Source organism: Ogataea angusta (assembly GCF_019207475.1).
Source record: "Ogataea angusta isolate 61-244 chromosome Unknown 61-244_NODE_8_length_553539_cov_90.782090, whole genome shotgun sequence".
NCBI lineage: Eukaryota > Fungi > Ascomycota > Pichiomycetes > Pichiales > Pichiaceae > Ogataea > Ogataea angusta.
Window position 1 is genome coordinate 244,853 of NW_025065222.1, and position 25,126 is coordinate 269,978.

Here is a 25,126-nt window from a genome sequence, read left to right on the forward strand (position 1 = left end):
CCTGTTACGTAACGGCTTATATAACGGAATCGACCAGCGACGCACACCGTTTTCGACTAATTAATTACCCACGTGGGCAGCCAGTTTTTTTTTTCTGCTCGTGTGACCAGTTGCCATTTCAGTTTTAGTGCCAAGATCCTGCGTCATGAAGTTTTCGCACTCGCTGCAGTTCAACGCCGTTCCCGAGTGGAAGGAGCACTATCTGGCGTACTCGGCGCTCAAGAAGCTCATCTACGAGTTGCAGGAGCTCGTGCTGGAGTACGACAACTCCAACACGGCGTCCTCGAAGCTGGCCACGTCGCACACGTCCGATAACGACGTGCGCTCGAATCTCGCCGGCCTGGAGCTCTCTGGGGCTGCGAGGTGGAAGGTGTCGCTCATGGACAAGATGGGCTCTCTGAGGCGCAAGAAGGAGGAGTCGACGACGGAGACTCTGGAGCTCGAGTCGCTCTCGGAGCAGGAGACGCTCGACCTGGCCAAGGTCGATCTGGACAAGGTTTCGCCGCCAAAGGTGTTTGAGACGGCTCTTCTGAAGGAGCTGCGCAAGATCGACTCGTTCTACACCGCGCAGGAGAAGGTGATCTTCGGCGAGGTCGACCGGCTGCTCAGGGACCTGCACTACTACAAGGAGACGCAGGACGATCTGCAGAGGGTGAAGACCAACGACGGACTCGACCGGTTCAGCAAGGACGTCGAGCGCGACGCGGGCGACGACGACGACGACGATCTCGAGAGCACGACGGCGTTCTCGACGCTGCTGGGCGACCGCGAGCTCAACCTCTCGTTCCAGCACGAGGTGAGCTACAAAAAGCGCATCGTGCAGGCGTTCATCGAGCTGTCGGAGCTCAAGTCGTTCATCGAGCTCAACAAGATCGGCTTCAGCAAGGTGTGCAAGAAGTTCGACAAGGTCCTGGAGCAGCGCATCCGCGAGCGCTTTGTCGAGTCGCTCGGCTCCCGGTCCGAGGTGTTCAGTGCTGCCACGCTCGTCAAGATCGACGACTACCTCGACGAGCTGGTCGAGGTGTACGCGGGCGTGACGCGGGACTCGGCCGAGGCGGCGCGGGCGTTCCTGCGCAGCCACCTGCGCGAGCACATCGTTTTCGAGCGCAGCACCGTCTGGAAAGAGATGATCGGCATCGAGAAGGACAAGCACAACGCCAAGGGCTCGAGCGTGCTGACGGGCGACGAGGCAGAGCTCAAGGGCATGTTCCAGGTCGAGATGTACAGCGTCGAGGTCTCGTGGCTGCCGTTCCGGCTGGGCGTGCCGCGGTTCCTGTTTGGCTGGACAGCGCTCAAGATCGCGCTCGCGATTCTCGCGGGCGGCGTCCTGCTCGGCGTCAAGACGCTCAACGACCGCACCCAGGGCAACTGTCTCGCCGTGGTGGCCGTCTGCGCGATCCTGTGGGCCACTGAGGCCATCCCGCTGTTCGCCACGTCGCTGCTCGTGCCGTTCCTCGTGGTCACGTGCAACGTGCTCAAGGACGCCGACACGGGCGACGTGATGGGCGCCGCGGACGCGGCCACCTACATCTTCGGCACCATGTGGAACTCCACCATCATGCTGCTGATCGGCGGGTTCACGCTCGCGGCCGCGCTGTCCAAGTACAACATTGCGCGGATCGCGTCGTCGTACATTTTGTTTTTTGCCGGCACGTCGCCGCGCCGCATCCTGCTGGCCATCATGGTGGTGGCGCTGTTCCTGTCGATGTGGATCTCGAACGTCGCGGCGCCCGTGCTCGCGTACTCGCTCATCGCCCCGCTGCTCAAGAGCATCCCGACCGAGTCTGGCTTTGCGCGGGCGCTCGTGCTCGGCATCGCGCTCGTGTCCGACGTGGGTGGCATGAGCACGCCGATCTCGTCGCCCCAGAACATCATCGCCATCGAGGCGCTCCAGCCGCACCCGTCCTGGGGCAACTGGTTCTCGTTCTCGATCCCGCTGTGTGTGATCGGGCTGTTTGTTGTGTGGCTGGAGATGATCCTCACGTTCAAAATCAACACCGTGAAAATCAAGCCCATCAAGCCCATCAAGGCCGCCTTCACCCTCAAGCAGTACTACATCTGCTTCGTGTCCGTGCTCACCATCGTGCTGTGGTGCCTCGAGTCCCAGCTCGAGTCCCGGCTCGGGTCCTCCGGCATCATCTCCATCGTGCCCATCATCGCGTTCTACGGCACCGGCCTGCTCACCACCACCGACGTCAACAACTACCCCTGGTCCATCGTCCTGCTCGCGATGGGCGGCATCGCCCTCGGCAAGGCCGTCAGCTCGTCCGGCCTGCTCCACACCATCGCCACCTCCCTCTCCGACAGAATCCACACCTACCCGCCGATCGCGATCCTGGCCATTTTCGGCGTGCTCTGCGTCGTGTTTGCCACCTTTGTGTCGCACACCGTCTCGGCGCTGATTCTGATCCCGCTCGTCCAGTCGGTGGGCCAGGAGCTCGACGAGGAGTTCCTGCTCGTGTGCGGAATCACGCTCATTGCGAGCGTCGGCATGGCGCTGCCCATGTCGGGCTTCCCGAACTCGATCGCCATCTCCATGACCGACGACCTCGGCAAGCGGTATCTCTCGACGGGCCTGTTCATCTCGCGCGGGCTGCCGGTCTCGGCCGTTATGTTTGTCGTGATCATCACCGTCGGCTACGGAATCATGAGCAGCATCAAGTAGAGACAGATAGATTTTTTAGAAAAAAAAAAATGTGCCGTCCCCAGGAATCGAACCTGGGTCGCTTGTGCCACAAACAAGAGTACTAACCACTATACTAGAACGGCGTATCAGGCGAAAAACGCCGCGAACGCGTCCTTGTCGCGCGCACCCGCCCCTGCGCGGCCTCGCCAGCTAAAAATAATTTTATTTTCTCTCGCCTCTGCCATGGAGTACGTATACAACCCGTACGACGGCATCTACTACGAGGTGCTGCCGCATCTCGAAGAGCGCGCCGACAACTCCACAGACTGCGTCTCGTGTCCGTCGCTGCCCGCGTGCCCCGCGTGCGACTCGACCGAGCAGTGTGCGCAGTCGTCCGGATCCTGCACCACCTGTCCCACGCGGTACTGCGCCAACATCACGTCGAGCCTGGCCTCTGCGTCCAGCACGCCGGCCGTGTCGAAAGGGCTGAGCTCGGCCAAGGTGGGCGGCATCGCGGGCGGCGTGGCTGCGTTTGTTTTCCTGATCCTGTGCGGCCTGTTTTACCTGCTCTACAAGAAGTGGTACAAGAAAAGGTACCCGCACGGCTTCTTCTACTACTACGAGGACGACGACGAGGACGACGACGACAAGGAGCAGCTCACGGCAGGCCCGCGGCAGCGGCGAAACTCGCAGTCGACGCTCACGACGATGACCAACTCGGTGCTCACCAAGGCGTCGAACGTGATCAACGTGACGTACATTCCGGGCGTGACGATCCGCAACGGCAGCGCCAAGCTCACAAACAGCCGTGCAGGCGGGTCCTCGAACGGCAGCAACCGCGCCCTGAGCGTATACTCGAAGGAGACGTATTTCAGCGATCTGGAGGCCGCCTCGATCCACGGAGGCAACGTGGTCACGAGAGGCGGCGTGCCGCGGCTGGTGAACGTCGAGGAGGACGCGTACGACTACGAGCCGCCCAAGAGCCGGTTTGTGCTGGAGGACACGATCGAGGAGGGCGAGGACGAGGACGAGGACGAGCCCAGGGCCGAGTCCCGGACGGGGACCTCTGCAGGCACCAATCTCGGGTTCGGCCCGCTGTTGCTGCGCAGCAACGACGACGTGCTCGGGAGCAGCGACGACTCGGATCTGGGCGACTCAGACGAGGAGAACATCGAGTTTCTCACCACGCAGCACAGGAAGGAGCAGGAGCACCACGCGCAAACCGGCGGCGACACGGTCTCGCTGGACATCCCGCTGGAGACGTTGGGCCGGACCGACAGCAACGAGGTGATCCTGGAGGTGGACCTGGACGTGAAGGACAGTGCGTCAAACCCGTTCGAGTCTCCTCTGGATTTGCAGAAAAAGTAGTTTGCGACTAAAATTTTCCAGCACTGTTGACAAAATAAAAAGTATTGTAAATAAAAACAAAAATTAATCGACTGCCACAGCTCTCGTATTTGTTGGTCCGCAGCTCCTGATTGGCCCAAAAGTGTCCCCCAGCAAGCGCAGCATGAGCGAAAGAAAAAGGTTCATCAGTGAGGATAACGAGGTGAGTATCAGCACAGGGAATCACTAACAAACCCAGGTATTTGACGACCCCAACGACCTCATTAATCAGGTAATCAAAAACCTCACGGTGCCCCCAGACAACATCCCCACGACGGTCTCGCGCGTGTACAACAACGAGCGGAATCTGAACAACGAGGTCCAGGCGTACGCCAAGATTGCGGGCAGAGACTGGACCTTCTATGTGAAATCCCTGAAAGTGCTCATAGGCCGCAACACAGACTCGCACGCCACGGACCGGCCCGAGGACAAGGTCGACATCGACCTGGGGCCGTCGAAGGTGGTTTCGCGAAAACACGCGTCGATCGCGTACAATCTGGAGGAGAGACGCTGGGAGCTCGTGATTCTAGGGCGCAACGGGCTCAAGATCGACGCCCAGCGCATCAACTCCACGTCGAACGGCGCGGGTCCCATCTTCCTCAACTCGGGAAACATCATCGACATCGGCGGCACCCAGATGATGTTCATTCTGCCCGACGCCGTGCCCGTGATCTCCAACTACTTCCTCTCCAACCTCAAGAACAAGCGGCCCAAGTCGGACGTTTTCAGCAACTCCAGTGCGTCGCTCTACTCCACCGACGTGTACGCCAACAACAACGTCAAGGGCTTCCAAATATACGAGAAATCGCCTGCGCACAACGACCTCTCGTCGCCCGGCCACACCATCAAGGGCTCCGAGCAGGACTACTCCAAAGACGACGCCAAAGACCTCAAGCCGCCGTACTCGTACGCCACCATGATCACGCAGGCGATCCTGTCCAACCCGCAGGGCATTCTGTCGCTCTCGGAGATCTACGACTGGATAGCGAGCCATTACGCTTACTACAGGCACAGCAAGCAAGGGTGGCAGAACTCCATCAGACACAATCTGTCGCTCAACAAGGCGTTTGAGAAAGTGCCTAGAAAGCCCAACGAGCCGGGCAAGGGCATGAAGTGGCAGATCAGCGAGAGCTACAGGAAAGAGTTTCTCAAGAAATGGGAGGAAGGAACTCTCAACAAGGTGAAACGGGGAAGCAGCGTTTCCAGACAGCTCCAGATGCATCTCATCAAAAACAGAGGCCTGCCCGACTCCGGCCGCTCGGCCATGCCGGCCACCAACCCGACCGCAGACTTCAACATGTACAAACGGCCCGACCAGCCGTATTACGAGTCGAAGCTGGCGTCTGCCGCGCCGCTGCAGCCCGAGCCCCACGAGGCCCTGAACTACATCACCGCGGCGGCAAGCTTGTCCAACAGCAGTCTTCCCTCGGGCAGCACTCCAGGCTCCACGTCGGGCGCGGCGACCGCCCCTAATTCGCTGCCCAAGCCGGAACTCTCGTCGCCCATCAAGCAGCTGGGTGTTTCCGAGTACAGGCCCAACTTCAACGGGTCGATGCCGCCTCTGGCCGGCAGAACAGCGTCGCAGGAAACGCCCGGCTCTGCGATCAAGCCTCCTGCCACCAACGCATCTGCCTCGTCGGGCAATGCGCTGTTCCCGCCAGCAAGTCCGAAAAAATACCAGGTTAGCGCGCTCGAGGCTTACACGCCCGACAGGGGCACGTCGCGCCACCAGCTGGACCCGCCCTCGTCGTCGCAATCGCACCCGTCGGTCAACTCGTCGCCGGCGCTGTGGAACTACGTGCAATTTTCCACCCCGCTGGGCGGCCCCTCGTCGAACGGCAACCAGCAACAAAACAGCATGCAGTCAGGCACCACGAACAACCGGTCGCCGGCCAAAATCGAACTGGAAAGCCCCCTGCGAGACAGAAAGGCCGATTCGCAGGTCGGCGACCTCAAGGATGTGGATCTCGTGAAAGGATTTAAGCAATAGAGAGATCATTAATGGTATTATAAGTCATAACGTAACAAAGCAAACGGGACTCATGGCATCGGCGTATGTACAAGCTGGTTTCGATCCACGAATCACTCAACATCCATAAACTGATAGTAGCCGTTGAGCTCCATCACCGGCTTTCTCAGCGACTCGCTCACGGGGAAGGGCTCCAGCTCCGACGCGAAAAAGCTGGACGTTTTGCTGGACGACGGCGCCGTCATCGTCAGGTCGGTCACGTCCAGCGACTTGCCGATTTCGGAAGGAGTTCCCAGCCAGTAGTCCGTGTAGATTTGGTCCTGAGTTGAAATGGTTGCAAACTCTTTTTCGACCGTGTCTGTGAACTCGCCGTTGTCCCCAAGCGACGACGGCGACTCGGCCTGGTCCTCGTAGGTGCCGTTTTCGTCCTCGCTCAGGAACCTTGCGAACGTGGTGGTCTCGTTCCGCGAAAAGTCCAGCGCAAAATTATTGGCGACCGGCAGAACACCAGTGCCCGGTCTGACTTGCAACTTGGAAACCTCGATTTTTTCGCGGAGAAGAACCTCCGAGCCGTACAGGAACGGTGTGCTGGAGTCGACATTCTTCTCGGAGGCCAGCATGTTGACCTTGGCGGCCACGATGTCCAGCAAGTCGGTGTCGACAAAATGGTAGCACGAGACGGCCTCGAATTTGGCCAGGATCAGCTTCAGCATTTTGGTGTTGATGTTCCTGTGGTACAACATCGAGTTGAACATGCTGAGCATGCTGCCCAGAATCATCACCACGTAGTTGCGCACAGGCAGACACTCCTTTGTGCACGACTCGAGGTCGCTCCAGATGGTCATTTCCAGTATGTGGTTGAGCAGCTTGACCATCGACTCCAGCTGGTAATCGGACGGTTTCTGGAAAAACCTGAGTTTCAGGCCGCAGTAGTGCAGCACCATCAACACCTTCATTTGCGACACCAGCATCGAGTTGATCTGGTCGTAGTTGTCGAGGTCGAATTTTCTTTTTTCTTTCAGGTGCAGAATATCGTACTCTTTTTTCTGGATTTTGAATAGCACCTCCATGATCAGGTAGTTGTCCTTTCTCAAACTGAGCCTGGAGTCCAAAACGCGCACAACAAGCGACATGAAGTCGTCCGCCGGGTTGGTCTGCTCCGCCTCCATGTACGTCTGCGGACTGAATTTCTCGCCCAACGTCTTCATCTGCTCAAAACACTGCGACATGATCGGATGCATGTCCATCACCAGACACTTTAGCACGTAGAGATTATCGAATTTCCGGAGCAAGGAAGCGACCTCCGGGTGGTGCGAGTACGTGGTGAACACCTCGGTGGAAATTGAGAGCCGCTCGTCGCGCTCAGCAAATCGGGTCTCCATGTACAGCCACAGAGCCATGAACTTGGTTTTGCCGCGAGAGTATTTCGTTAGCTGGCGATAGTCCCTGATCTTGGCGAGCAGCAACGACACCATCACGGGCCTGTCGACGGTGGCGTCGAAGTCGACAAGACGCCTGTGCTTGGGGTCGTAACTGTAGTCCAGCGTGACCAGACCTATAGCACAGATCAGCATCACCACCTCCATGCTCTGGAACGACGCGTCCAGGCTCTTCAGCTGCGCCAGCAGCTCGTCCCTGTCGAGCTCAAAATACGCGTGCTGCTTGAGGTCGAAAAAACAAGACACCAGGTGGTTCAACAGATGCACGTTCAGCACGCTGTCGTCTAGTAACTTCGGCAACTCCACGGGCCTGCTCGTGACCAGTGTCATGTGACTCTCGTCGAAACAAGGCACCGAGATGTAGCTGGGTGCGGAATCGGCCCGCTCTACAACCTTCTTCTCGAGCTCGAAAATGTGGCTGGCCAGCTTGTTGTTGTGCTTGCGCAGCCTCTCCACGTCGGACATCTCTTTTTCCTCCTCCTCCACGATTCCCAATTTTGGTTCCGGTGGCGAAATTTTAATCGATCTAAAGGTTTCTGGGTACTCGCAGGTGAGCTTTTTGCGCTCGCAGCTCTTACAAACCACCCCGCGGTCGCATTTGATCTTGCGGCGCCGACACTCCAGACAGGAGACGGGGACGGACTTCTTCACCTCGATGGAGCGCCTTTTCATATCGAACGGAAATTCAGAAGCAACTGGAATGTAGCTTGTATTTATAATCCATCATCTACGCTATGCATTGTTCGGAACTTAGGTACCTCGTAAACATTACAGGTAGAGTGCCGAGGCCTATCTCCGAACCCGTCGGGCTAACTTCCGGAAGTAAATGTTATATGCGACACACCTCCCACCGCTCAGTTATAGCCGCATGATATTATTAATCGATATTGTTATCTTTGTTGTGCCGCGTCGATACTGCTGGGGGCTTCAATGGTGGCTCTTTCCACAATAGGCGATTGTGCGGCTGACTCTTGGCCTTCCGATTGCTCATCTATTGTATCGTCACTAGCGTTATCATGCGCCTCGTGCACACTCGGCTCAGCACTCTGTTTCGTATCACCTTCAGTCACGTCTTTCGGCTCTAATGACTCAGTTTCCCGGTGTCTCCGTTGCAGCCTCTCTGTCCTGGACGCCTGGTACATCTCCTCTTTCAGCTTCATGCGCTTCTGCGCCCGCATCTCTGCACCATGTGCCCGCAGCCGCTCCTCTTCCTCCCGTTTCTTTTCGTCCTCCTCCTGTTTCTGTCTCTCCTTGGCTTCCAGCCGCGAGGAGCGTTTTCTGTTGGCCAGCAGCGCCTGCATCTGGATTTCGCGTCTCCGTTGCAACGCCTGTCGTCTTTTCTTCAGGTCGTGCTGGGCCACCTGCTCCACAAACACCTTCAGACTCCCGTACAGCTTGTACTCGTGCGACGACGTCTTTTTGCCGCCTTTCTGTTTCAGCTCCTTCAAGTACTGATCAAACTGATATATCCCGGCCGTCTCGCACCGCCACTCCACCAGAACCGGCTCAGTCTCGGCAAACGTCTCAGCAGGATTGCCAATCGTCTTCTTCGCGTCCGCCCGTTTCCTGGGCACCTCCATCAACGGATACTCTGTTTTGCGATAATAAACACGCGAATCTTCCAGAACAAACCACTCGTTCAGCTCGCGGTCCTCTGTGTACGAGTACACGGGCTCCAGCCGCAAATCGTGCTGCGGCTTGGCATACTGGTCCACACTCTTGCGGAAATTGTCTATGCTTTTGGTGTTGGCCAGCTGGATCAGGTTGTAAAAAAGCTCGGTTTTGCCGATCAGATCAAGCGCAAAAAAATCTACTGGGTCGTACTCCTCGTAGTAGCGTGCGGAAACCTGGTTCAGCGCGTCGTTGACCTGCGAATCAAAATTCTCCAGCTTGAAATTGGCCAGATACTGGACCATCCGGGTGATAAACGCGTTCACAAAGACGGGGCTCGCGATGCCTAGCAGCTCCTCCTCAAAAGTCTCCACATCGAAGTTCTCTGTGATCTTCACCAGATGGCGCAAAAGATAGATCCATTGGACCACGTAGGCGTATCTGTAGTCGTTGCGCAATTCGGTCAGTCGGTTGTGGTAGACGGGGTCTTCTATAAGCAGAGCCGGCGGAGCTTTTAGCAGGACTGCGCGCACGTCGTCGTCCACCAAATCAGACAAGTTCTCGGCCGGGTGTGTGCTCTGGACAGGCATTTTGGAGGCCGAAATAAATAGGAGGTTTTTTCAAAAACTTGGTTCTTTTCTTCTGCGGAATCGACGCGTCGACCCCGGAGAAGTCCCACCTGGCACCGAGACAATTCTAGAAGGATCGACGCCGGCTTACAAATCGCGCCGGATTTACAGAGGCAGCCATGCTGGAGTTAGCGCAGCAAAGTTGGGGCTGTGATTTTAGCGGTGAGTCAAAAAGACCTAAGTGCTTATAAATTTGATTCAAACTTAGTGATAAGTTCTTCTTCTTACGCTTTTTTCCTACACCACATTTACGCCCTATCGGTATTGCGCTGTGACTCAAAGCAACGTTTAGAAGCATATCGAAGGTTCCGAATCCCGCAACAGTTACAACTATCTGAGGGGTTGCTATAAGATAATAAAAAAAAGACAACTACACAACATCCAAGCCACACTGACCAAGCCAGTTGAGAGTTGCCAGCCTAATAGAAATTCACAACTGAGCCAACAGGTTTTATTTGCAAAAATCGCACACTGATTAATAATACACAAAACACTCAACAGAACCCACCGGAAATAATAAATAAGTTTTTTGCTGTTTCAGCTTTTCATTGCTCACTATGACCTCTACACTAAAGCGCACTCTTACGGATATCATGGAGGACGAGCTCTACTCGCTGCCTCAACAGGGCCAGGATGACATTTCGGAGTACATCATGTTGAACGGATCACAGGAGTCTTTCAGACAAGGCGAAGACGAAAACATAGCCCACAGCGTCCAGGATCAGGTATCGGGCTTTGGTTTACCGCCCCACCACCAGTCCGTTTACGACAACATCTACAACTCCTATGCAAATCCGAACCTCTATGCCAACGTTACCTTCCCTGACGAATTATACGACTACGCTCAACAAGACAACTACAAATACTCCAACAACGAACATGAAAATATCGACCCGAAAGCAGCCATGAACACGCCGCACCAGGATGTGAAGCCATCGGAACCTGAACAGGAAGTGATGCTGATACCTCAAGACGACTACATAGTGTATGACCCCGCTCATACGGAACAGCAGTTCTTGCCGGAAATCCTGCAGTGGGAATTCAACCACAAGTCGTTCCCACAGTCCAACGAGCTGAACATATTCAAGACCGACGACGTGTATTTAGACGAAGAGTTCAGTGACGATGACGAGGACGAAGAAGACCAGAACAAGCTGGACGACATGGAAATGGATCTGGACGACCTGAGCAGTGAGAGCAGCTTGGACGAGGAAAACGACAACTACGTGATGAAATCCGACGAGTTCCGGGGCTCGCACACTCCAGAAAACACCGACAGCTCTATCTACTCGCTAACGACACCACAAACGATCAATCCAAGACTTGTTCAACAGGACGATATGATGGATAACAATGCAGCAGTGTTTGACGATGACGACGAAATGGACGATGACGAAAAGAACTACTCGGACGCCAGTGACGACTTGTACACTCCGGCATTCGAGCAGAGACGCGAAAGCGTGCTTTTCGAGCGCCGGCCGCCAGTGCTCAAGTCCGAGGTCCAGAAGGTTCCAGCTCCGTCATTGAGAAAATTGAAAACGTCGCGTCGGACGGCCACTCCTCCGGTGGAGGAGGCCAAGGAAGCAGAGGAGGAGGAACACGTTTGCTACATTGCTAATCCAAAGACGGGAAAGCCATGTAACAAGAAGTTCTCGAGACCGTACGATCTGGTGAGACACCAAAACACAATCCATGCTCCCAAGCGGTCATTCTACCGGTGTATGTTCTGCGAGGACGATCTGAGAAGACGCAACAACATGGAGTCGAACAACGAGATCGTGTTGAAGCTGAACTACAGGAACACCTCGTTCTCTGTGGAAAACTCGAACGCGAACGTTGCGAACTCGCACAACTCCAAGAAGGTGAAGTCTTCGATGGACAACGGCGAGTTCCTGAGCAACAAGACGTTTTCTCGGTGCGATGCCCTCACGAGACATTTGCGGTTCAGACACGGCCTGAACAACCAGCAGGTCAACGATGCCATGGATTATGCGAAGAAGCATGTTGAGTATTACGAGAACTGATCTGGGCAACGGAAGCATATACATAGCATAATAAATTTATTTATGAAATAAGTGTTGAATAAATATTTCATCAGTACAGCTAGAAAAAGGTGAGTATATTCCATCAGTACGGATAGCTGTTGGGCTCTTTATCAGGGGTGTAGCCCATTTCGGCTTGTTCTTTGGCCTTCTCCTCCAAGTATGGCATGAGAACGTCTTTAAAGATCGTATAGCCTCTGTATTCCTGCACGTCTTTATCCCAGCTTTTTATTCCGTTCAGCAGGCGCAAGGGGACGAACGGTTCCTCGCACAGCTTGACGATTGGCAAAAAGTACGTTCTGATCGTGAAGATCGTGACTCCCGTCTTGGGCAGTCTTCTGACCGACTGTCTTTCTGACCTGAAATAAATCTTGTTAATGTCGGTAGCAGGGCTCGCTGTGTACCAGCCGACCACCTCTTTGGACTCGTCTCCGATCGAGTACGACCATGCCAGATCGTCGTCTGCCTGGAGGAAGTAGTTGTTTCGCACGACCGGCTTGTCGCACGTCTGTCTGATGAAGAATTTTTCCATGCCTGCCTTGAGCTTCTCGTTATATTTAGGCACGTCTCCGCTGGTATGGATCATGCTCAACGGCATGCCCAGTTTATCTTTGAGTCTCCAGAATCCGGCCAGCATGATTGCGCCTGCGCGAAGAACGTACTCGCCCTTTTCGTTTTCAACCATCACCGCAAGATCGTCCTGGACCAGCAGCGAGGCCATCAGAACCGGGTCCATCTTGAACTCCGATCTAGGAACGCCTATGAACTCGAACGACTCGCCCGTTTCAAGGTTCTCAATCCCCTTGGGCGTTGCCCGGAATAAGCTTGGATAGCGCTGGGGCAGGTAGTTGCGGAACTCCTCCAACAGCTCAAGCACGCCGTCCCAGGCGTCTGGCGACGTGCCGTACAGATCGCTATTTTTTTCTTCGAGTCTCTGGAGCTTGCGGGCATGGTACTTGCGCCACTCGTTGTCCAGCTCAATCCAGCTGTCCCACTCCATGTTGCGGATGCCCATGGTGACGAAATAGGTGTGTTTGAACGCCCGGTACGCGATCGGCTTGGTCTTCTCGATCGACCAGTCCGGGTACGGTTTCACGGGAGGATACGTGAACTGCTCGGGTGTCCAGTGGCCGAATTTTCTGTTCTTGTTGTTCGCCTTGGCCACCGGCAGTGGCTTATACTTCTTTTGATATATTGGGCCCGTTTCAACAGAGATAAGGTACTTGTAGACCAGAGTAGCAGCAACCAGCGCAAGAGCAGCTAGTGCCCAGAACGACGGTGTCTGTGCTGCACTGTAGAGACAGCGTATTCCTTCAACGATGACAGCCATGAGAATTGGAGTGCAAAGTGCGTGGTTTATATACTGGCAGCAATAGATATCGAGGTGATACCATGCTCTCAGTTGCCCAAAGAGGAAATAATTTCCCAGATAAAGCAGAACCTCGGGCCATGGAAAGGCGTGGCGGTGCAAAAAGACCTGTGCGTGCTGGGTAGACTGTTCTGCGGCCGTACAGTGCCAGCGTCCGTAGCAGTCGATTTTGGTGGTCAGGCCGGCCCGGTGTCTAGTCGTGGACGGCCCCCGTCTGAGCACCAAAATAAAATAAAGTTTTTTTTTCCACGTGACCGCACAATTTTCCAGATTGAGTTAATACTTAAACCATGGGCAACTCCTTCTCCCGACTGCTGGTAAGTACTCCCTGCTCTGCCTAACGCTCAGAGACGCAGGAACAAAGAGGTCCGCATGGTCATGCTGGGCCTGGACAACTCCGGAAAGACCAGTAAGTGCTAAACACCCCAAAACTAACGGCAGCCATCCTGTACAAACTGAAACTCGGACACAGTCAGCAGACCGTGCCTACGGTCGGGTTCAACGTCGAGACGATCAAATACAGAAACCTCGTGATGAATACGTGGGACGTGGGCGGCCAGGAGCGCATCCGGGCGCTCTGGCGACACTATTTCTCCGGCACGGACGCGTTAATTTTCGTGATCGACTCTGCCGATAGATCCAGGCTGGAGGAGGCGAAAAAGGAGCTCTACAAGGTGATCAGCGACAGAGAGCTGACGGGGTGTCTGTTGTGCGTGCTCGCAAACAAGCAGGACAAGCCCGGCAAGATGGAGCAGGCGGAGCTGGTGAAGTTTTTGGAGCTGGAATCCATCAAGAACCACAACTGGTGTATTATTCCGACCGTGGCCACCGACGGCACGGGGCTGAACCAGGTGCTGAACTGGATCCAGCACAACTTGAATTGACTATATAGCTGTACTCTACACCGTCTTTTTCGTGATTGTGCCGTCGGCGTTTCCGATGTACGCTTTCGAGGCCAGGCCCACAAACAGCCCCGTCTCGACAACACCGACCAACGCCTTGATTTTCGCGTTGAGCTCGGCCACTCTGGCGGGCGGGATCTCGCCGAAATCGCAGTCAATGATGAAGTTGCCGTTGTCCGTCACCACAGGCCCCGCCTTGGCCGGCAGCCCAGAGCGCACCACAGGGTTTCCGCCCAGTTTCGCCAGGTCCAGGCTCACCTTTGTGTATGCGGCCGGAACCACCTCGATTGGCACGCCTTTGCGCCAGCCCTTGCCCAGCACGCCCGTGTCCTTGCGGTAGTCTGCCACGACGACCAGCTGCTTCGAACACGCGGCCACCAGCTTTTCCTGGAACAGACATGCGCCGCCGCCCTTGATCAGCCCCAAATTGGTGTCGATCTCGTCGGCCCCGTCAAACGCAATGTCGATCTCCGGGTACTCCTCGGTCGACCCGAGCCGCAGCCCGTTGTCAATTATGAGCTGCCGCGACTGGAAGCCCGTCGGAATACACACCAGGTCGTTCTTGTTGCTGGCCTGGCCCACGCGCTCGGCAACATACACAACGGTCGAGCCGGACCCAATGCCGATCACCCTGTGCGACGACAGAAGGTTGTCGTCGACGGCCGCATACGCAGACAGCTTTTTCGATTTTTCCACCAGGTCTGCCATGCTGCTGAATCGTTTACAAAGAAAAGCTGTTTGGCGAATTTTTAACATTGTCTGTCATCGTAAAAAACGTGTGGGGTAAAAACAATTCTACAGAGCAGCACGCCGCTTCTGCACACGCACCGTGCCGTCTGCGAGCCCGATGTAGGCTTTGTGAGCCATTCCGGGGAAAAAGCCTGTCTCGACGACGCCGACGAGCGCCTTGATGCTCACGTCCAGTTCTGCCACGCGCCCCGGCCGGATCTCGCCAAACTCGCAGTCAACCACCAAATTCCCGTGGTCTGTCACCACGGGCCCTGCCTTGCGGCCGCCAGCGTCCCGCAGCCGCGGCCGGCCACCGAGCCGCTCCAGCTCCATGAAAACCCGCTTCTGAGCAACAGAAACAACCTCAATCGGCACTCCCTTGCTCAGTGCTACGCTGCTCTTGCGATGGTCGGCAACCACGATAAATCGGCGCGCACACGAGGCAACTAGTTTCTCCAGAAACATGCACGCGCCGCCTCCTTTGATCAAATTCATGTCGCTGTCAATTTCGTCGGCCCCGTCAAAAGCAACGTCTATATCCACGTACTCGTCCACACGGCCCAAACGGAGCCCGTGCGAGAGAATCAGCTCGCGCGCCTGGAAACTCGTCGGCACACACACCAGCCGGCGCTCTGTGTCCAGCTGCGCCAGCCGCTCTACAACATACACAACTGTGGTGCCGGACCCGATCCCAACCACCTGGTGCGAGGGGTCGAGGTTCTGGTCCACCGCGGCGTAGCTGGCGTTTTTCTTTGCGTCTTCGGTTGACATGGCACACAGGGGAGGGCCTGAGCGCCTTATATTCGGAGGGCGGTAGCCACGGCTCCCGGTAGCCTACTGCAAACACCGGCTGCTACGCGGGAGAAACCCGTTCCGCTTACCTAAGCGGGCACCGAGACCTCTTCTGTGGCACGTGACCGCCACACCCCTCCGGTTCATAAATTTTTCAGTCTCAAAAAAAATCTTCAACCAACTTCTCGTAGTATGTCTGCCGCATCGAAAGTGCTCGCCAGCGAACCATCTGAGCTCGAATTGCAAGTCGCACAGGCTTTGGTCGACTTGGAAACCAACTCTCCAGATTTGAAGGCTGACTTGAGACCTCTCCAGTTCAAGTCCATCAAGGAGATTGAGGTTTCGGGTAACAAAAAGGCTATTGTCATTTTTGTCCCAGTCCCATTGCTCACCGCTTTCCACAAAGTTCAAATCACCTTGACCAGAGAATTGGAAAAGAAGTTCCCTGACAGACACGTTGTGTTTTTGGCCGAGAGAAGAATCTTGCCAAAGCCAGGAAGAACTTCCAGAGTGACCCAGAAGAGACCAAGATCCAGAACCTTGACCGCTGTCCACGACAAGATCTTGGAAGACTTGGTTTTCCCAACCGAGATCGTTGGAAAGAGAGTCAGATATCTTGTTGGTGGTAACAAAATCGCCAAGGTTCTCTTGGACTCCAAGGACTCCTCTGACATCGACTACAAGCTGGACACCTTCCAATCCATTTACCAGAAGTTGACCGGAAAGCAAGTCACTTTCGAGATCCCAACCGAGACCTTATAAATGTTAATTAATAAAGGTAAATGAGAATTCTATGATCATGTTGTAAGTCGTTACTCGTAGCGTGCTGCTCGCCGGACGAACCCTTCGTACCGGAAACTCTCGCTTCTTGTGAGGTCGTCCTCGTCGTCCTCGTCGTCCTTGTGCGCTGCGGTGAGGGCGTTTGCCGTCGGTGCACCGCGCTTCACCTCGGACTCCTGTGTCTGGCCTAGTTTCATCACCGCAACGGCCAGCACCGCCACAAAGAAAAAAAACTGCCACCATCGTGGCGTTCCCGATGGTTGCACGGCTTGTGGGTAGTAGCGAGGGCTCGACGACGAGCAGAGCACGTACACGGCCAGCAGACCAATGGCCAGGGATGGCACGTGCACGCGCGTCGTGGTCTCCTTTGTAAGCGCGACGTTGATAAATAGATCGAGGTTCCACAGCACCTGCACGGCTTGAACGAGGACTTTCACGAGAGTCACAAGCAGATCTGCAGCGTTCTGTATGTTGTTGTTGTCTGTATTTGTTTCTGTGGTTTCTGTCGGTCTTCTGCCCAGAATCGGCTGGTCCAGCGGATGGACGTTTTTTGTCTGTGGCTTCCGGGGCGTCACTTCAAATGCAATGTCTTTGATCTCACGCAGTTTTTCGGGGTCTTTCTTTGGCGAGGGCGGCACAATCGGCACCATCAGCTCGCTCGTGGACGAGTTGGTTCTCACTCTGAAAAATCGTTTGGGGACTGAAACATCGGTGGCTGCGGTGTCTGCCGAGTTTGCAGAGAAAATGGTCGATTGGTCCGATTTCGACGTGTCGTTCGTGCGGATCCTGGTCAGTAGCGGGATGGACGAGAGGGAGGTGGGGTTTTTGCGGAATTTGGACAGAAAGGTGTTGTTGTCGACCATGGTCGGGAGGATGTGACAGATCAGGGGAAATGAAATTATATTTAGGGTGGCTATCTTTGGTCGAAAGGGGAAAATAATAAATATGTGCGGTTTTGAGTGGAATCGGGGGCTTCAAGGGGAAGGGAAATTTAGGGATGTTCGATCATCCTTACACCACGCTTCTACTCAGATAGTGATACATTTGAATACTTTGGTACGTACTTACAAAGGTAAGAATAAAGCATCTAGAAACAAGCAAAGAACACTCATCTCAGCACTTATTTGAACTTCTTACCGAGCAAGATCATTTGCAGTTGGTCGTACATGGAGATAACACCAGCAGAGGCAACACCTCTCAAGATGTTAGCACCGCAACCCTTGAACAAAGATCTGACACCCTCAGCAGCAACAATCTTGGTGAAAGCATCGAAAGCACCCTTGTACTTGACGGCTTGACCAGAGGTCATCATCATTCTTCTTCTGACAGTGTCCAATGGGTAGGAAGCAGTAGAGGCACCGGTGGTGACGGTCCAACCCAACAGGAAAGAGGCAAGGAAGTTACCCTCAAGAGGACCAACCAAAACAACAGGCTTGAGAGAGTCGTAGAGACCGAAGTAGAGACCTCTGTAGACAACAATACCAACAACGGATGGCAAGAAACCTCTGTAAAGACCAGCAATACCGTCGGAAGCAAGAGTCTTTCTGTAGACATCAATCAAACCATTGAATTGTCTCTCACCTCCCTTAGCGGACTTGGCGTCGTTGGCCAATCTGGTTCTGGCGAAGTCCAAAGAGTAGACGAACAGCAAGGAGGTAGCACCAGCAAGACCACCGGAAGCAAGGTTACCGGCAAACCATTTCCAGTAGCCCTCCTCCTTCTTGAAACCGAACATCTTCTTGAATTTGTCCTTGAAAGCGAAGTTCAAAGCTTGAGTTGGGAAGTATCTGATAACGTTAGCGGTGTTACCCTTCCAGAACGAAGCAAGACCCTCGTCAGCCAAGGTTCTCTTGAAACATTCACCAATACCGGTGTATCTTCTGGCAAGTCTACCTTGCTTGATCATCTCGTCCTGGTTTTGGATCAAGAGCTTGACTCTCTCGATTGGAGCGGCACCGGTCTTGGCGACGGCGGCGGAGACACCACCCATCATGAAGTCGACGAAGAAAGAGGATTGGTCAGACATTTTCAATTAATTGATTCTACGGAAATCTTAAAAAGAAAAACTGTTGCAAAGAGGATTCGTTCAAATTTAAATACTTGTCAATTTTTTCGAAATCAATTTCGCATTTTTTTTTTCGGTGCAAAAAGATCGTTTGATTGGTTGGTGAATCCGGTTTGTATCGGAAATCTACAGGGAAAGGCAGGGTAACCCGTTCCTTTTTCAGACCGCGTCGCACCTAAGTCCTGTGCCCAAACCTACAAACTTTCGGTGCCAAAGGAGTCCTTTCGTTCCCTGAGGCTTTGAAGCTCTTAATTGTCATTGCCAGACTCAAAATAATCCAGTTTCCCGTTTTCCACCACCATCTATTCTGCTTTCTCCAGTTAGTTATTCACCGCCGAAAAATAAAAAAGAACTTTTCAGAATTACCGTGCTAAATCAACCGTACTGGCGATCCGGTTCATTGCAACAAAGGCCAGTCTGTCGATGGCTGCGACCAAGCGCTATGCCAGAGACCGTCCCGTTCCTAGGCAGGGCCCTCGGCTAATTGGCCCTTTATACTACCAAACCAATGATCACATTCACGGCGTGGTTGCAATGAACCGACAGTGTTTGTGGCCCGAATGCTTGCTGCTCAAATGCAATCTTCATTGGCAGCTTGGAAAACGTCACCATGTTTCTCAAAGAAGGATCTTATACGACGAGTTTTAGTGCGACCTCTAGTAACTCAGTGAACGGGCCCTCCCCTGATAACAACCGTTAGGTTTCGGTGTGGATTTTCGTGCATAGTCAATCCGGTTTGCGGCGGATACATTTTTTCAGACCTGGACTAGAGCGGTAACGGAAACGCAAGGAAAAAAATTAACAATTTTATTTCGCGAAGTTGCGGCCGGTCCGCCCCGGCGTGGAAAAAAGTACCAAGGGCGACCAACACGGTGTAAAGGTGTGAAAATTCTACTCTCGTCATATGAAACCCTTATTATTTAGCTGTACACAATCAGTAACCAAGAGCAGAAAGCTTGGTAGAGGCCTCAGATGTAGCAACAGCAGACTTGGCAGCAGTGACCTTTCTAAGTTGAGCCTTCTTCTTGGCGTAGTACTCAGCAGATCTAACCTTACGCTTCTCTTCCAGAGCATCGACGACGGACTCGTATTTCCATCCAACAGAGGAAGAAAGCTTGCCCAAAGTGGTGTACTTTCTGCCTGGCTTCAATCTCAGGACTCTCAGGGCCTGAGGAACAACAACTCTCTTCTTCTTGTCGTATGGAGGTGGAACACCTTCAAACACCTTTAATCTCTCCAGAGCAGCCTTACCTCTGGCGGTCTTGTGGGAAATCATACCTCTGACAGCCTTGTAGAGAATTCTGGATGGGGCTCTGAAGTGGAAAGGTCCTCTGTTGGCGTTGAATCTGGTTCTCTTTCTCAGGTAGTCGTGGTACTTCAATTTGTTTCTGAAGAATTCACCAGAGATGTTGAGAGCCTCACATCTCACAACGACAATCTTCTGGCCGTTGAGAAGCTCCTTGGCAATAGTGGAGGCCAATCTTCCCAACAAGTGTCCTTTTCCGTCAATGACAACAACCTTCTCAAAAGAGCTCATCTTGCTTTCTTGAAGTTTTCACACTAATTTTTTATCTTTATTTTTCATCTTACAAAACCACGCCCAACACCAGCGCAGTCACAAAGTTTTTCGTGGCCCTAGCAAACACATCCCTACACCCCTTTGTCGCCCGCTTCTATCTCGCAGTCGTACAGCGTGCGCACGTACTGCTCGATCGGCCGCGACTGGAACTGCGCCCCGCGCTCTCTCTCCAGAAACTGTGCGTTAGCCTTTTTTTTCCACTTACTTACCACCGTCGAACACCCAGTCTTGTAAGCCCTTTCGCGTAGCTTCCTCATAAGCCTCACCATACTAGCACTTGCTACCAGTCAGTAAAGTCAAACAAAATACGCACCTCCCGTGTAGTTTTTTGCGAACTCGAGATTAAACAGTCCACGAATGTCTTCAATCACAACCAGATCCACGTCTGCCAGTGATTGGTCAAGCAGCGCAGCAAGACTCAGACACCGCTCGATCCGCACCTTTGACAGCACGCTATCGCCATATTGCCCCCGCCGTTTGGCCACGATGCCAACGTCAAACGCGTGGATCGTCGTCAGATGCAAAACTGAGCACCCCGTACGCGCTATCCGGTCCAGATAGTACGATACCACAAACTACGGTTAGCACGCGTTTTTCTCCGCCCACTCACCTCCAGCGGAGCCACCGCGCCTGCTCCTCTTTCGTCCGCCTCGTGCACGTAGCACACGGCGTTTTCCAGGCGGGAATCCAGCTCCTGCCGCGAAATAGCCATCGTTATTTATTCGTGCCAAATACAGAGAAATACGGGGTATATATGATCTGGTGTAGGGGTGGGGCTACACAATCAGACAGCAACCGGATTTCGAGGTTTCGGCCACCGAGGCTGGCGGGAGAGAGTTGCGGCGGGTTGCGTGGCGAGCGTCGGTCTGAGTGAGGGTGTGTTGTTTGGCAGCGATGTCCTCCGCAGGATTGTTACTTGTGTGCGTTTTCGACAAATCCGGTAGCTCTTGAGCTCCGGTATTGGCCGCGTCGGAGGCGCGTGGCGTGCCAACCATCTCGGGGCCGTCCTCTGTGGCCGTGCTGGTGATGGACGGTCTTGCGTGGGGCACAAATGCGGGAACAGGCGTGTTTGAGTGCGATCCACGTCTCTTACTGCTGCGTTGACCGTTCCGCGCATTGGAGCCTATTTTCAAATCCAGCTTGCGCTCCTTTGACGAGGGGCACAGCTGGTCCATCGGCTTCACAAGAAGGTGTATTATCGGCGAAAGCTCCAGCTTGAGGGCCTTCAAATACTCGTTCGGATCCAATCGGCTGCCCAGATGCAATAGTTGGACTTGTTCTTCTATTGTCGGAGGTTCGATAGCGTTGTCCGCCTCTAAGCCTCTCCTCGTGCCAGAATTCGATAGTCGGGTCCAGTTTCTGAAAAGATACGCTCTGAGATCACCGACCCGAAGTGCCTGTGCCTCTCCTCCCAGTCCACAAGCGGCCGCGAACTTGTCGTCCAGCAGAAGATCAACTCGCGTGCCGTCTATGAACAAAAGCTCTACCGTGCTGTTCAAAAAGGACATAGATAACAAACTGGAGATAAAGCAAATTGTTCCATGATATTCAACGTGCATCGCGCAATCCAGAATCAGGGACGAGCGGTGCATTATGTATGTGCGCCGCTTAGAAGACCCTGGAAAAGCATACATGGCCGAGTGGTCCAAGGCGGTAGACTCAAGTTCTATTCTCAGTGATGGGACGCAGGTTCGAACCCTGCTGTATGCACATATTTTTTTTCCTATTGTCATAAACCCTCATTAAATTACAACCTAGAGCAGCTAATAATATCTTCATAACTATAGATTGAGCCTCGAAAGGATCTCCCCAGCAAGCGACTTGTACAGCCACGTGTTGCCCGAGATCTTCTTGAACTGGACACCATAGAGGCCAACCAGCGGAACCTTGACAATGTGAATCTCAAACTTCAGCGGACTCTTGCTGGCAGAGACCTTTTCAGAGTGCCGGTTCGTATCCATTGCCGGAGCGTTGGCAACAGAGGGCGACCGTGGCTTGTTCTGTTGTTCCAGCCGGCTCGAAATGAGCATGTCGGAGCCTCCATACGGCTCTTCAAAGGTGATGGACTCAGAACTATCCACCGAACTCCTTCGATTAACATTTGCGGGTGCAGGAGTCGTAGGATACGTAACGTCCTGGTTGTTGGAGACGTTCGTGGAGACCGAGAGTTTTTCTTTTTGCTTCTTATGGCTGCCCAACACAGCATTACCCAGCGAGAATTTGCGTCTGTGGCCATTCTTCGACGAGGCTGAAGCGTTAGAAATTGCCGAGACAGCGCGCTCAGCAACGTTTTCAATGTCTTGCTCGTCATGGGTTTGCCGATGCTTCTCTCCCGAACTCGAAGACGATAGTGACGATCTTTTGATGTATTGTTTGGATGGAGTGTCTTCAGAGCTGAGCTCCTCAACTTCGACAGCTGTGTCGGCCCTGCTCTCGTCTCCTTCTTTTTCAGCCTTCTTAGCTCGGTCGCCAAGAGACACAATTGATGGATAGTGGACACAGACGAATCCTCCCTTCACTTCAGTATATTTCACACCAAGCTGCGGAAGAACGCTGATGATATCGTACCTAATGATAGGCAATGGCTTGGTGGACGTGGTTTGAACAGAAAAGAACCCTTTTAGGAACAGCGTACGTGGGTACTCAATAGACGGCATAGATCCTGGAGGAGCATGCTCAAACTGAGAAATAATAGCGTCGTCCGAGAGCCTTCTGTTCGGTTTAGAATAGTCTTCCTCAAAAGTGACTTCGTCCATATCCACAGGATCAAAGAAGCCATCGTCAACCATATTGGATGGCAGTCCAAGCTGTGGAACTGGTGGTGCATCTGGAGCAATAGAGTAGTTGTTGCTCTTTGGAATATTGAGTGAGTTCTTCCTCGCATGGCCCAGAGACTTGGCCCTGGCTGTAGGATGGTACCTCGTTGGTTCTGCGGATGTATTCGTAGACGGTATTTTTTGCCTCATAGCCTGATCAACAGCCTCCATTTGCGCAGCCTTAACGTCTGAAGAGGTGTATGCAGAAGCAGCTCTTTGGTGGTGTTGTATTTGCTGCTTAGACGATAATGGCAATGGAGGGAACTGCGACTGCTGTTTCTCCTTGCTAGTGATCTTCAAGCTTCCAACCCTACGCACCACATCGTTCTGTCTGGAAGTAAACTTAGAAACTCGCAGCTCTGAGTTGTCCTCCACAGGAGACAGCTCTTCCGGAGCATGCTCGTTCTTGGGTTTCTTGCCGCTGAACTTTCTGAAAAGGTTGTTGGTGAATCCAGATTGAGAATCGCCTTGCTGCTGAACAGGACTGAATGCAGGATTCGCAGACACTTCGTGACTGACAACACGATTCCGCTGGATTTGAGAAGCCGGTCCGACACTCGACTGCTGATGAGGAGAAGTGTACGCTGCTTGTGGAAAGGTCAATACTGGGGTGGTGGCACTTGGTTCCTGCGAAGGCGGTAGCATCTGTGGCTGTTGGGTTTCCGACGAAGTAACAGGCTGGGCCAATCTTCCATATTTGTCCTCCTTCACCTTCTTTCTTCTCAGCATTTCGTCAACAAGATGATATATAGAAATTAAAGGGTGGTATGCAATGGTCGGGTCAGGAAGTGTAGGATCGTACTTCGACAGGTCCTCCTGGGTATTTTTGATGTACCAGTTCCTGGTGGCCAATTGGTATGTCTCGGATTGCAGTATCTCTGTCAGTTCTCTAACGACCTTTTCTTCCGTTCCCAGCTCATAGTTGACGATGGTGTTGATCACTTCTGGATCCAAAGGCAGCTCAATGGGAATTCTGTGAGGAAGGTAATTAGATGGCGCACTCTCGAATCCCTTGACCATCCATGGATGGTTCATGACCTCCTTTAATGTTGCTCTTCTGGTCGGATCAACGACCAGCATGCGAGACATTAGCGACACGCATTCCTTAGATAAGCCGTCAGGGTACTCAACGTTGCCACGTTTAATTTTTTCGTGAAGTGCACTAACGCTCTGGTCATCAAATGGAACCTTACCGCAGACAAGAACGTAAAGGACAACGCCAAATGACCACACGTCGACTTCTGGGCCGATATATGGATGCGCAGACAGAAGTTCAGGTGCAGCGAAGTAGAGCGAGCCACAATACGTTTTCAGAAGGTTGCGGTTGTCAAACATGTTGGAAAGACCAAAGTCGATGATTTTGATATCTCCATTCTTGCTGATCATGATGTTCTCGATCTTCAGATCTCTATGAACAATGTTATTAGAGTGGCAGTAATCCAAGGCCGATGCAATGCCCCGGCAAAACTTTCTAGCCTGTCTCTCTTTAATTGAGCCGTGCGACACAATGTAATCCAGCATCTGTCCTCCTGACACGTACTCAAAAAGCATATAGTAGTGGTTCGTCATTGAAAACATTTCGTAGAGTCGACAAATGTAAGGATGGTAGATGATTCTACCAAGCGCGCCCTCCTTGATCGTTCTTCTATCTCTGGCCAGTTCCTTTTCGTATTCTTTGCGTCGTTTCGCCAACTCATTTGGATCAGAAGTTGGTGGATCATTCATATGTTGCCTCTGCCATATTTTTGCTGCCCGAGGCACCACTTTCACGGCACATATCTCATTAGTGACTCTATGTCTGGCCAGTTTCACCTTTCCCATGGATCCGGCACCGATTGTTTTGGCGAAATCCCAGTCACCGATAGATTTGCGGTGGAACTGCGGCTGTGGCTGTTGCGACGTGTGTCTCGAGCCTGACTTGGAGGACTGTCTTTTCGGTGTGCTCGGTGCTGCTGCCGTTGGCGACGGATTAAATTCCATGCCTGGCATCAGCCTCGGTTGCTGCTCTGCGCCTTCTGCGCCGGGCATATTTTGCTGTTGCGGTGTTGTCAACGAGAGTCTCCGAGCCACGTTCTTGGTCTGTGCAAAGGGGTCGAGCGCATCGTCTGCGAGATTAGCAGTGTTGCTGGTGCTTCGCAACATTCTAGGAGTCGCGGGGGCGGCGTTCGGAATATAATTACTCTCCTTCTTAATAGATCCAGATCGAGACACAGCTTGCTGTCTAACCTTGGGTAACGCCATAGTGTGCTGCTCCTGTTCCGGCCAGGACCGGTCAGGTCGCTGGCCTGGGGTGCTTGGATCCCTCTGAGACATATCGGCAGTCAATTGAATTAATTACTCCAATTAGAACACAAGCTTTACTAGAACCTTAAATCAAGTGGGGGGCTTAGAG

General features: G+C 53.4%; 16 protein-coding genes across 16 annotated transcripts; 5 read left to right on the plus strand and 11 right to left on the minus strand.

Moving 5' to 3' along the window:
- Positions 1–124: 124 nt before the first annotated feature.
- Positions 125–2,628, minus strand: KL928_003983 (uncharacterized protein; the record flags this gene model as incomplete). Its single annotated transcript, XM_043204630.1, has 2 exons — positions 125–2,497; positions 2,572–2,628. The coding sequence occupies 2 exons, from the start codon at positions 2,626–2,628 to the stop codon at positions 125–127; spliced, it is 2,430 nt and encodes an 809-aa protein (XP_043058677.1).
- A 241-nt stretch (positions 2,629–2,869) lies between these two features.
- On the plus strand, positions 2,870–3,994 carry KL928_003984 (uncharacterized protein; the record flags this gene model as incomplete). Its single annotated transcript, XM_043204631.1, has 1 exon — positions 2,870–3,994. One exon carries the CDS (start codon positions 2,870–2,872, stop codon positions 3,992–3,994), a length of 1,125 nt encoding a protein of 374 aa, XP_043058678.1.
- A 142-nt stretch (positions 3,995–4,136) lies between these two features.
- On the plus strand, positions 4,137–6,002 carry KL928_003985 (uncharacterized protein; the record flags this gene model as incomplete). The annotated part of the gene is made up of 2 exons (XM_043204632.1): positions 4,137–4,175; positions 4,332–6,002. 2 exons carry the CDS (start codon positions 4,137–4,139, stop codon positions 6,000–6,002), a joined length of 1,710 nt encoding a protein of 569 aa, XP_043058679.1.
- Positions 6,003–6,094: 92 nt separating this feature from the next.
- KL928_003986 (uncharacterized protein) lies at positions 6,095–8,092 on the minus strand (the record flags this gene model as incomplete). The annotated part of the gene is made up of 1 exon (XM_043204633.1): positions 6,095–8,092. One exon carries the CDS (start codon positions 8,090–8,092, stop codon positions 6,095–6,097), a length of 1,998 nt encoding a protein of 665 aa, XP_043058680.1.
- Positions 8,093–8,310: 218 nt separating this feature from the next.
- KL928_003987 (uncharacterized protein) lies at positions 8,311–9,621 on the minus strand (the record flags this gene model as incomplete). The annotated part of the gene is made up of 1 exon (XM_043204634.1): positions 8,311–9,621. The coding sequence occupies one exon, from the start codon at positions 9,619–9,621 to the stop codon at positions 8,311–8,313; it is 1,311 nt and encodes a 436-aa protein (XP_043058681.1).
- A 596-nt stretch (positions 9,622–10,217) lies between these two features.
- On the plus strand, positions 10,218–11,684 carry KL928_003988 (uncharacterized protein; the record flags this gene model as incomplete). Its single annotated transcript, XM_043204635.1, has 1 exon — positions 10,218–11,684. The coding sequence occupies one exon, from the start codon at positions 10,218–10,220 to the stop codon at positions 11,682–11,684; it is 1,467 nt and encodes a 488-aa protein (XP_043058682.1).
- A 103-nt stretch (positions 11,685–11,787) lies between these two features.
- On the minus strand, positions 11,788–13,032 carry KL928_003989 (uncharacterized protein; the record flags this gene model as incomplete). The annotated part of the gene is made up of 1 exon (XM_043204636.1): positions 11,788–13,032. The coding sequence occupies one exon, from the start codon at positions 13,030–13,032 to the stop codon at positions 11,788–11,790; it is 1,245 nt and encodes a 414-aa protein (XP_043058683.1).
- Positions 13,033–13,094: 62 nt separating this feature from the next.
- Positions 13,095–13,955, plus strand: KL928_003990 (uncharacterized protein; the record flags this gene model as incomplete). Its single annotated transcript, XM_043204638.1, has 2 exons — positions 13,095–13,161; positions 13,513–13,955. The coding sequence occupies 2 exons, from the start codon at positions 13,095–13,097 to the stop codon at positions 13,953–13,955; spliced, it is 510 nt and encodes a 169-aa protein (XP_043058684.1).
- A 15-nt stretch (positions 13,956–13,970) lies between these two features.
- Positions 13,971–14,681, minus strand: KL928_003991 (uncharacterized protein; the record flags this gene model as incomplete). The annotated part of the gene is made up of 1 exon (XM_043204639.1): positions 13,971–14,681. The coding sequence occupies one exon, from the start codon at positions 14,679–14,681 to the stop codon at positions 13,971–13,973; it is 711 nt and encodes a 236-aa protein (XP_043058685.1).
- Positions 14,682–14,768: 87 nt separating this feature from the next.
- On the minus strand, positions 14,769–15,473 carry KL928_003992 (uncharacterized protein; the record flags this gene model as incomplete). The annotated part of the gene is made up of 1 exon (XM_043204640.1): positions 14,769–15,473. One exon carries the CDS (start codon positions 15,471–15,473, stop codon positions 14,769–14,771), a length of 705 nt encoding a protein of 234 aa, XP_043058686.1.
- Positions 15,474–15,686: 213 nt separating this feature from the next.
- On the plus strand, positions 15,687–16,256 carry KL928_003993 (uncharacterized protein; the record flags this gene model as incomplete). Its single annotated transcript, XM_043204641.1, has 1 exon — positions 15,687–16,256. One exon carries the CDS (start codon positions 15,687–15,689, stop codon positions 16,254–16,256), a length of 570 nt encoding a protein of 189 aa, XP_043058687.1.
- A 50-nt stretch (positions 16,257–16,306) lies between these two features.
- Positions 16,307–17,137, minus strand: KL928_003994 (uncharacterized protein; the record flags this gene model as incomplete). Its single annotated transcript, XM_043204642.1, has 1 exon — positions 16,307–17,137. The coding sequence occupies one exon, from the start codon at positions 17,135–17,137 to the stop codon at positions 16,307–16,309; it is 831 nt and encodes a 276-aa protein (XP_043058688.1).
- A 257-nt stretch (positions 17,138–17,394) lies between these two features.
- Positions 17,395–18,300, minus strand: KL928_003995 (uncharacterized protein; the record flags this gene model as incomplete). The annotated part of the gene is made up of 1 exon (XM_043204643.1): positions 17,395–18,300. One exon carries the CDS (start codon positions 18,298–18,300, stop codon positions 17,395–17,397), a length of 906 nt encoding a protein of 301 aa, XP_043058689.1.
- A 973-nt stretch (positions 18,301–19,273) lies between these two features.
- Positions 19,274–19,876, minus strand: KL928_003996 (uncharacterized protein; the record flags this gene model as incomplete). Its single annotated transcript, XM_043204644.1, has 1 exon — positions 19,274–19,876. The coding sequence occupies one exon, from the start codon at positions 19,874–19,876 to the stop codon at positions 19,274–19,276; it is 603 nt and encodes a 200-aa protein (XP_043058690.1).
- Positions 19,877–20,694: 818 nt separating this feature from the next.
- KL928_003997 (uncharacterized protein) lies at positions 20,695–21,510 on the minus strand (the record flags this gene model as incomplete). The annotated part of the gene is made up of 1 exon (XM_043204645.1): positions 20,695–21,510. One exon carries the CDS (start codon positions 21,508–21,510, stop codon positions 20,695–20,697), a length of 816 nt encoding a protein of 271 aa, XP_043058691.1.
- A 189-nt stretch (positions 21,511–21,699) lies between these two features.
- Positions 21,700–25,047, minus strand: KL928_003998 (uncharacterized protein; the record flags this gene model as incomplete). Its single annotated transcript, XM_043204646.1, has 1 exon — positions 21,700–25,047. One exon carries the CDS (start codon positions 25,045–25,047, stop codon positions 21,700–21,702), a length of 3,348 nt encoding a protein of 1,115 aa, XP_043058692.1.
- Between the last annotated feature and the right edge of the window lie 79 nt (positions 25,048–25,126).